Raw genomic sequence first — 10,605 nt, forward strand, 5'->3', positions numbered from 1 at the left:
CCCTAAATATGTTATGTCTTGAATGAATCTGAAAGGCCCCTTGATGTAGGAAGTAAAAAATTGTATGCAACGTTTCCAGCCATGTTTGCTCAGCAATCATGACAGTGATGAAGAACTCCAATAATGATACAAATAATTTCCTATTGCATGTGTTATATGATGATTTTGTGAGTGGCAATTGAAAGACATTAATCATAGAAACACATATTCAGCGGACAAGGACTTGAAATATGTTGAGAAACAGAGTCCAAATCGTTTACCCTTTCAATTATACTAAAAACAGAACATAAAACTATCAAGGCCAAAGCTGAGGGCAAAAAGATTGTCATCATAATTTATAAGGATCAAACCCACTTTGAGACAGTGAGTACAAGATGAATTCATCTTATCTTCAGCAGTTTGCAGCCTCCATCTGAACAAGCCCGCTAGCAAAATCTGCCCTTCAGCTTCATTTTAGCTGCAATGCTACTAAAGGCTATTTTTTCTTTTCTTTCAAAGCTTGAAGAAGAAGATGAAGAAATAACTTAACGGAATTGTGAAAAAAAATTATTCAGATTCCTTGCTTGAATGAAAACTCAAACTAGAAAACCCGCTAACCAGAGAGCTAGCCATATCTTCTCTACCTGTCATCTGCAGATGCTTCAAAACTCTCCTATATATCGAAACATTTGGTTTAAGACCTTTGTTGGTCATTTCCAAAAGAATATTCTTAGCCATGACTGCATTTCTGTTTTTATCATGGAGGCTCGCAAGTAAACTGTACATTGTGTTGCTTGAACTCTTATATATATCAGATGAACTAACCACATACTCATATGCCTCCTTGTATCGCTGCAAGTTGAAATAACCCTTGATAAAGGCAGCATGTGTTGCAGCCCGAGGTTCAAGACCTCTCACCACCATGTCTTCAAAAAACTGCAACGCGACACTAAACTTTCCAAGTCTACAGAAGTTATATATAAAAATTTCATACGTTACAACATCTGGAGGGCAATTTTTTTCTAGCATTTCTTTAAACACCTTACAAGCCTCAGCATCTTCACCATTCTTACATAAACCACTGAGGATAAAATTATAACTTTGACAGTTTGGTTCACATTCTAGTTGCCTCATCTCATCAAGCAAATCTCTAACTAATCTAAAATCACATTTCCGACACATTTCCCTAATCAAAATATTGTAGTAAGAAATTTTCTTCTCTGTCTTCGATATCACATACTGAGCCATTTCAAAGAATCTAAGAACACTAAACATCTCAATCAATGCACGCACACCGGAAACACGACAAGAGCCCCCGACTTTATTCAACACCTCAACTACTCTCTTTATTTCTTTCCTAGTTGAAGCCTTACTCGAAATCATTACCGGCAAAAACCCAAATGCCTTCTCAGTTAGACAAACCTGTTTCTCATTGAACTCTTCCAAAAGTAAATGCATAGATTCATAATCATTCAATCGCCCACAATTATCAATAACCAAACTACAAATATCATAATTATCATACAACTCAGGCTGGAAATGTTTAACCCACTTAAAGAAGCGCAACGCACATACTTTCTCACAATTCAAAACCCGAAAAATCTCAATCATAGAAGCAGTAGACAATCTGACATTCATGGAATTCAACTTGGACTCCATTTCACTATCACTATCTCTAATCAAATGAATAATATCTGAAACTTGTTTCGGAGCCGCATATTGCTTAAATCTATCAATACTCTCGTTACCATACTGAAATTTTCTACTATAGCTTACAATTAAAGCGGATGAAATGAATCTACAAGAAGTTTGAGATGAAAACAAGCCAAGTTCCAACCTTAGACATCTATAACCATTACAATTAGATAAATGTGATGACTGAGAAGATCGAGAAAATAGATGCCTAATAGAACAAACTGAAGACGACCCAGTTGAGGAAACGAAGGAATAAGAAGGATTTGAAGTGGGTATTGAGTGGAAGTGACTAGAATTCAAGATTTCAATGTGAGAGAATGTGGGCAAACCTAGGGTTTTCAAATAGTTAAGACAGAAATTGGGGTTTAGAATGGAGAAATACCTGAGCTTGTTCTTTGAAGATTTTGATAGCTCCATGATGACACAATGATGAAGATTTGGAAAATCACACTGAATGAACTTGTTTCTCACAAAGACGCTAAAGGGTTCAGGGTTTTAGATGCAAAGGTTATCATATTGATTCATCTTTGTCTATGTGTAACAAAACTCCCTGAGTTTTGTGGAAGCACAAAAGCGATCTAAGAATGAGTTTATTAACACACCTCCCCAATTTCATATCATGTGAAATTATTTTGGCCGGGACATGCCTCACATGGCGCGGCCAGTCGAAAAACCGAGGCTTAGGACGCGACCTATAACCCTCTAGCCGTACCTCTGTAAACCTTTAATGATATTAGCCACATTATTAAACTTAATCTTTAACCAATTTTCATTTTTTTAGTTTTAATGAATTTAATTTTAAAAGCCATAGATTTAAGTGTGTTATTTTTTTTATTTTAAGAATAGTGTTATATACTTAAATAATATAAATAATTTGGTAGACAAATAATAATATGAGATTATATTATTAGACAATTTTAAATTAGAGATAAAATAATATTTTATTACATAATAATATTATTGTTTATGTATAAAATTATGTATATTATTTATATACATAATTTTATTATTATTTTAAATATCTTGTTTCCAAAATCTTAGGCTGCCTATAACTCCCCTCATACAATTTTTAGTTAATTACTCATTATTAGGGAATCTTGCTAGTTTTCCAACAGAATTATGCTAACAATAAAACTATGTGTACCTATTTTGGGTGCACAAATATATACACATTTATATGTGTCATAATGTGATTGGATGATTTTGAATTAAAAATAAAATAATAACCAATCATATGATGACACATATGAGTGTGTATATATTTGTGTATCTAAAGTGGGTACATATAATATTACTCTTATGCTAATACTAAAGTCATATTAGTTCTCCATACCCCAATAGTATCACTATAATTTTTTTTTTTTAATGATTAGAGAATCCTATCCTACTTCGCTCTATAAGCAAACCCTGATACACAATTATTGAAGCCATACATTGAGTAATGCAGTGCTTTACTTTATTGTAGCATCTCACTATTTAATCTCAAATTAATCCATTTAGGGTTTTTTCATAAAAGGGAAATCACATTAATCAAAGTTTAGTCTTTCACTAAAAGGTTATTTCGCTTAACCACTCAAACTTACACATCACTACAATTTACTTTCTCGTTTAGCACACATTCCAACATATATTAGCTATTAATTTTCGTTAAATATCTTACTTTCGATCATATTCTTTTAAGTTAGTAATGTTTTTAGAAGTTATATTACCATATTAACATCATGCATTTGGATCATATTCACTCATTTACTATCAATCAATTCGAAGTTAAATAGTTTATGCCAAGCCAAATTAAGGACTACTTCTCATGCAAACTTCAATGAATTAACTTTTTGGCTTTGAAAATTAAAATTTTTATCTGTCATTCACTTCTAATAATAAATTTTGATGGTTTTCTAAAATAAAGGTTTTGCCTTTTTATTAAAATTATAAAACTATTATTTTCAATTGATGTAATTTTTAATTACTGATATATCCTTAATTTTTTATTGAAATTATAAAAACTTCCTATTCTAATTATAATTATACTTATTCTATTTTTTATTTTTTTTATTTTCTAATTTCTCTTTCGTCATCTCCCATTCCCTTATCTCACCAGTCACCAACAACACATTCTTTAATGGAAACCATTGAGCTCTAAAAATATTTTGAAACTTGATCTTGTCACCAATTTGGGTGGGAATGTGGTAAGAATGAGTTGGTGGTGACCGATTACACAATATTCTAAGCACAAAAACAAATACGTGAATACGTACTATTGACCTCATACTATAAGCTTAGTGTTTTCTTATGAATGACAAGATTTGTCACCCTTAAAACTTAGTGATAGTGTAGTTGTAGTGGTAGTGCTTGAAAACTGACATGGGAGATGAACAATAGAAAAGGAGGAACTTGAGAGGAGAGAGGATGAAATGGCGGCGATGGTGGTGGTGGTGATAGAGAGAGATACATGAGAAAGAAGGAAATAGTGGTGGTGGTTGGAAATGGTTCATGCTTGGTTAGAATATTAAGATTATTAAAATTATTATATTTTAATATGTTAAATTCATATGATAAATTATTTCACTTGTGAGTAGTGATAAAACTAGAGGAGATTTCTTTGGCGGGTTTTTTAAATTTTGTGTCATCAATGGTGAGATGAAAAATTGGATTGGGGCTGAAAAAAGGAATAACTAAAAATAGATATTTTGTTTCTTTAAATATAATTAAAATTAATTAGATTAAGAATAAATAAACTTATTATAATAAAAAAATTTAATTAAGGAATATATTGAATAAAATAATATAAATCCCTTTCGACCATTAAAATTAACATATGAATTTGACGAATGGTCTAAACTTATTTTACGAGGAGCTTAAAAAGATCAATATTTTACTTGTTATTTAATGCCTGCCATATGAAATTGAAAACAATAGGTTCATTCTCATTCCATTCTTTACGAGTTGCATTTGAAATAGGCTAAATCACCATTCCCACCTAAGGTTTCATGCAAATCCCCTTCCTACCCATAACTATTGAAAATCTAAACTCACACATATAGACTAATAAAATTAATAGAAATAGTTAACTTTAAGGGTAAAATCATCATAGATAATTTATTAAAAATAATATAACATTATCCATTTTTTCCTAGGTTTAGAAAACTAATAATTTTCCCCTAAAATTAAATTTTAAAATTATACATTTTCTCTCTTAGGGGTTATTTCTTTTTCCCTTCTCTTCTTTAGTGTCATTGTTGGTCGGACTCTCTCTCCCTTTCCTTATCTTTTTTGACATCAAAAATCAAACAGATGAAGACGACATCTTTGTTCAAAGACAAAGACAAGGCTTCGTCTTGTCCATTGTCCAGAGACGAAGCCTTTTGCTTCATCTCTTTGGTTGCTTCATCTAGATATCTCCCACCCAAAGTCTCTTCAGTTGCTTCATCCAAAGATCTCTTTGGTTGCTTCATCAGTCTCTTCGGTTTTGACACCAGAAAGGAAAAGAAAAGGGAGTGAGAAGCCAAAAAAGGGGAAGAAAATGAGAGGGAGAGAGAATCTAGCCGACGATGGCATTGGAGAAGGGGAGGAAAAAAGAAGAAAACCCCAGGGGTAAAATATAAAATTTTAAAGTTTAAACATAAAGAAAATTATTAGTTTTCTAAATTTAGAGAAGAAATAAATAATATTTTATTATTTTTAATATATTAATAGTTAAACAACGATTTATCTTTACAGTTAATTATTTTTATTAATTTTAACCGTTCATAAGTGAGAGTTTGGATTTTTAATAGTTAATAGATAAGAATGAACTTGCATGAAACCTTGGGTGGGCTTGTAATTTGACCTTTGAAGTAAAATAATACGGTACTGTAACATTACTACCCTTCCCAAGATAAAAATTATGATTCATGCCTTCTGATAAAGCTCAAAACCCAAACACCTCCAATTAGGTGAATGTCTAATATTCACCTTTTATGTGTGAGAAGTTTATTTTCCACCAATCTATTAAACTTGTTAATAATTTTTTTTCATATAAAATTAGTAAAAAATGTCCTTTATTTTTAGTGAAGTTAAATAACAATTTATCTCTAAAGAATTATAAAAAATTTTATTCAACATTGTCATTGCTCATTTTGTCCTGCTCTACCTATGTCATACTAGTTGATTTTCTTTGGCTATCGCTTGAATAAAGTTACACATTTTACAATGCTCTCCCACTCTTATTCTTCATACTATAAAACTAGTCTCCATGTAACTCTTTTTTTGCCCCTCGTTTGAAGCTTGGATGTTTATCTTTTTCTTTTTTTGGTCTATGTCTACCATTCATTATTGACGTTCAATTTCTATGTACATAAAAAAAAAAGGAGATTTGCTTGTCATAACTTCCCTTCCATCTTTGCTTTGGCAAAGTTCAATGCCCATCTCATCTTTTTAAGACATGATAGATTGTAGATGAAGGGAGACTAATGGAATGAGTAGTTATAGTATTGAAAGTTAAGTATAGAAAGCAACAAAATTTTCATTCTACATCATTCTCTCTTTTAAGGGTTATTAGATTAACATATCATATTCAAGCACTACATTCTACAATTTGAGACTATTCCAGGTGGCTGTAAATCTGTAAGTGTAATGTTCCTATATTCATATGTTTTCACTTAAAAAAAGATCTTTTATCAACAAGGAAGAGTTGTGTGTCAAAGAGATTGGTAAAGAATACTTACTCCATCAAATAGTTTTCAGATTAATTTGATGGCAAGGTCAAGGCTTCTTAGTGTTGAAACACCATTGCTGACCTCTCCCTCCATCACAATAACTATTGCCCACATTTCTCCCTCTATACAACATTATCACCTGCATCTTTTCCCTTAGGTTAACTCCTTTCTTATTTTTGACTACCAATAAATTAGATTGGAGGAAAAGAAAGAAAAAAAATGAGAAGGAAAACAAAAAAAATACAAATAATTAAAAGTGAAAATATAATTTATTTGTATTATTAAGAACATAAATAATATTAACTCTATTATATATTATATGAAATGATAAAAATATCATTTAATTATTGATATTAAAGTCTAATTCTGACAAATGATAGAAAAATAGATTTTTTAAACATTAAGAAATACCCCTTAACAATCAATATTAATATCCAACTTTGACTGATGATGAAAAAAATAAAATTTTTAAATATAAAGAAAGAACATGTAATTTCATTAAAATTTGGGTGGAAGAGAGAGATTCCACCCCTGAATTCTTGTCTTTGACGGAACTTGGTATACTTGTCCACCCAACTTTTTTATACTATTATCAATTTGGACGGTCAGAATGGATGGTTCTGGTCACCACTAATGTCTAGACGCTTGAATTGAACCTCTCCTAAAAGGAGCCACTGCAACCACGTGCCTTTTCCACGTGCTTTCTCCCAAATCAAAATAAAAACATTCACAACGATCCAGTGTTAATTCACCAACCAAAACCCTAACCCTTTATCTCTCTCTAAAGCTTTCTCTTTGTACAATCTCTGATATGGCGTCGTTCAGTGAGGCTCCTCCTGGTAATGCAAAGGCCGGAGAGAAGATCTTCAAGACCAAGTGTGCCCAGTGCCACACCGTGGAAAAAGGCGCCGGTCATAAACAGGGTGAGTTGATTTATCATCTTCTTTTATTGTTTTGGATCTGAAAGCTATGTGCAGATTTGATTTGAATGTGGGTGTTGGGAAAATTTTTGTATCTTTTTCTTTTAAGTATGTGGGTTCGTTAGTTTTTGCTTTATTTGATGGTAGATTTGTGAAAGATTAGAATTTTCATGGTGTTAGCGGTTTTCAGCAATTTGACTAAAGCGTGTTAGGGTGCGTTGAGTTTAAATTTAAATTGACTTTGCGTTATGGGAGATTTGTCAGGTGATTTGCCAGTACTTGTTTGATTTGCTAATGGATTTGTGAAAGAGTAAATATTGCACAGTTTTAGGGTTCAAAAAACTGATTAAAACATGTTAGGGAATGGGTAGTTAAATTCTTAATTAAGTTTTGCTATTGGATTATTGATTTTTTTTTTTAATTTTTAATTTTAGGAAGCATTTGTTTGATTTGTTGATAGATTTATGAAAGAGTAAGTTTTGCAATAGATTTATAGGGCTCAACAGTGAATAGACTGATCAGGGCCTGGTAAGTTAATGTTTAACTTAAATTCTCGACACTGATTTATAGTCATCTAATGTTTAGCAAGTTGACATTGAATTTTGATGATAATAGTGAAATTGTCAAATTATGTGTAGATTCTATGCACAGCAATCTAATTAAGACATGCTAGGATATGAATTTTGAACTTTAATTATTGAAACTGTTTAAAGGTAGTATATATGTTGTAATAAATGGTTTAGAAGTAGCTGTGATGAAAACAAAGGGCTATAATGTTGTGTTCCAAAATAAATTAGAATTGTCCGATTGTGGGGTTAGACAAAAGAGGAAAACGCAGGTTAGATTATCTTGTTTTGCGTAGGGCTGTTGTATGGATAGGCATTAATCAGAGGATTTCCCCTAGACATTTCATTCATTTAAGAGCCAAATATTTAATGTCAGTAATGTGTTCAACTTAGTTGGGAACTATTAATATGTGATGAAAATGATGTTGGGTTAAGCAAATAGAGTTAGGAAAGTTATTGGGGAGACTTGACATTTTAGGGTATTGCTGCAACTTATAAAAAAAGGCTTTTGTTTTGGTCTTTAATGGTTGTAATTTGCAGGGCCCAATCTCAATGGACTGTTTGGAAGGCAATCCGGTACAACAGCTGGGTATTCCTACTCTGCTGCAAACAAGAACATGGCTGTGAATTGGGAGGAAAAGACATTGTATGACTACTTGCTCAACCCCAAGAAGGTATGGTCTTTTATATTGCTCAATTTGTTAACATCAATCCATAATGAGGAAAATAAAAGGCAGTTTGTGTGATCGATCCTTGACAAATGTTAGACTTTTTAACCTTAATGCAGTACATTCCTGGAACAAAGATGGTTTTCCCTGGTTTGAAGAAGCCACAGGAGCGTGCTGATCTCATTGCATACTTGAAGGAATCCACTGCATCATAAAACATTTGCAGAAACTCTATTTTCCCCTACCATGCCATTTTGCAGTTGTTGGTGATTGTTTCGCAAAGCGGATATAGTACTACTATTTTTTTTACCAATAAATATTATAGACCATTTTGTTGACCAGCCATGCTCTTTGTACAATGAGCATTGCTAATCGGTTGCTTATTTGAGTAGAAAAAGGTTGCCGTCATTGGCGAACATTTCATTAAAGTCAAACTGCTGGTTCTGATTATATTTCATGTTCATCTTGCAAAAATTGCCCTTTCTGCATATTATGTTATTATTATTGTCTTCTTTTCAATACGAAGCATGGTTTTAGAGATTTGGATTCTTGCATAAAATGGAGTTGCAATGAGCAAAATTAATATTCGAACGATGTTTGATTCATATAAGAAGAAAAAGGGTCCAATATTGATTCAAATGTAGTGCATTTGGATAGAGTAAAAAAGATACCCGAATGAGAAAAAGGTTCTCCATTGATTCAAGTGTTGCTTTGAGTAATTTAAATGGTATTCTATTTCAGTTTTTATTGATTTTACTATTCATTTGTTTTTAATAATTAAATATTGATTTGTTTATAAAAATAAGGCCAAAGAACTTATTGCACTTAAAAGATGGTTGTTTTTCACGTTTTCATTTTTTTACTTTGAAAAACTTTCTTAACCACTCATAAGCTATTAAAACTAATCAAATTCATTAGTTTTAAATTTTTATCTCCTTTTTTCTTTGGAACTTTAAAAAATAATAACTTTCTCTTAAATTAAGTTTTAAAAAATAATATTTCTTCCTCTAAAGTTTAGTTTTCAATCTTCAGTGTCATCGTTAACAACTTCTCCCTCTCGTAGTCTCTCTCTCCTTATCTCTTTATCTTCTTTGTTAGGATAGGCTATTGAAAGGAGAGATGAGGAGAGAAAGACCATCGACGATGGTGCCAAAACTTGAAAACTAAACCCTAGAGTAAAAATATTTTTTTATTTAAAAAAAACTTGGCTTAGAAGAAAAATGGTTAGTTTTTAGGGTTTAGTAGAGAAAAAATAGAGCAAATTTTAGTTTATTTTTAATATTATAAATAAAATGATAATTTTGCCTTTAAAGTTAACAAACTTAGCGAACTATAAATAGGTAAAAGGGTTTCTCAAGGTTAAAGGGTAAAAGCTTAGAAAAGGATCGATATTTGGAAATAACTACATGTTTATTAATTTCTTTATTTTCTTATTAATAATACAAAACATATTGGAGCTTTTTATTGATTTTGTTTTTTATATCCACTAAAACTCTTTCAACATCCTTTCTAAATTTTAACAAGGTCAAAGGACTAATTTTCACCTAAGTTTTAATATAAAAATAAATACACACTCGTGAGATTTTAAAACTACAAATACTCACATATGAAATAATTCCTATTAAAATTTTTAGTTTAGACAAATGATAAAATTGTCATTTTAATAATAATATTTAAAAAATATATAATTTATTTTTTTCTCTTCTAAGTTTTAAAAATTAATAACTTCACCTCTGTCTAAAGTTTTTTAACTGTAAAAATCATATTCCCCCTCTCCCCCCTGCCTCAACCTAGGGTTTCCATCTTTTTTCCATTTTAGCCACTCTTCAAACTTTTGAAAACTTCAGTTTAACTCTCCTTCTTCAACTTTAGATTATTCAAAAATCCGATGACCTCTCCCTTTGTCAATTGAGCTAGTCTTGTCTTTTGCTTCTCTCTAGCACTCATGCAACCCTCCAATGCGATTTCTCCTCCAACACAATGTCCTAGACAAACACAAGGTCGACGATCCATATCTCTTCGTCAGAAAAGAGGTCTGGATCTCCAGATCCCTTTGTCTCTTCATCAAACACGAAGAGATTTC

At 31.5% G+C, this 10,605-nt stretch overlaps 2 protein-coding genes across 2 annotated transcripts; one reads left to right on the top strand and one right to left on the bottom strand.

The window, feature by feature from the left end:
* Nucleotides 1-546: 546 nt before the first annotated feature.
* LOC123203427 (pentatricopeptide repeat-containing protein At1g07740, mitochondrial-like) lies at nucleotides 547-2,091 on the bottom strand. The gene has a single exon (XM_044619785.1). The coding sequence runs from the start codon at nucleotides 2,089-2,091 to the stop codon at nucleotides 547-549; it is 1,545 nt and encodes a 514-aa protein (XP_044475720.1).
* A 4,947-nt stretch (nucleotides 2,092-7,038) lies between these two features.
* Nucleotides 7,039-9,062, top strand: LOC123202982 (cytochrome c). The gene is made up of 3 exons (XM_044619130.1): nucleotides 7,039-7,291; nucleotides 8,395-8,528; nucleotides 8,642-9,062. Exons 1-3 carry the CDS (start codon nucleotides 7,180-7,182, stop codon nucleotides 8,735-8,737), a joined length of 342 nt encoding a protein of 113 aa, XP_044475065.1. The 5' UTR covers nucleotides 7,039-7,179; the 3' UTR covers nucleotides 8,738-9,062.
* Nucleotides 9,063-10,605: the final 1,543 nt, after the last annotated feature.

This window comes from Mangifera indica, chromosome 19 (genome assembly GCF_011075055.1).
Source record: "Mangifera indica cultivar Alphonso chromosome 19, CATAS_Mindica_2.1, whole genome shotgun sequence".
NCBI classification, from domain to species: Eukaryota; Viridiplantae; Streptophyta; class Magnoliopsida; order Sapindales; family Anacardiaceae; genus Mangifera; species Mangifera indica.

What these genes read in the sequence shown, in the direction of transcription:
- LOC123202982 (XM_044619130.1), top strand. Translation starts at nt 7,180, where the DNA reads ATGGCGTCGTTCAGTGAGGCTCCTCCTGGTAATGCAAAGGCCGGAGAG. An exon ending in AGGCGCCGGTCATAAACAGG is followed by an intron (nt 7,292 to 8,394) that starts GTGAGTTGATTT and finishes TGTAATTTGCAG; the next exon opens with GGCCCAATCTCAATGGACTG. An exon ending in ACTTGCTCAACCCCAAGAAG is followed by an intron (nt 8,529 to 8,641) that starts GTATGGTCTTTT and finishes ACCTTAATGCAG; the next exon opens with TACATTCCTGGAACAAAGAT.
- LOC123203427 (XM_044619785.1), bottom strand. Translation starts at nt 2,091, where the DNA reads ATGGAGCTATCAAAATCTTCAAAGAACAAGCTCAGGTATTTCTCCATT.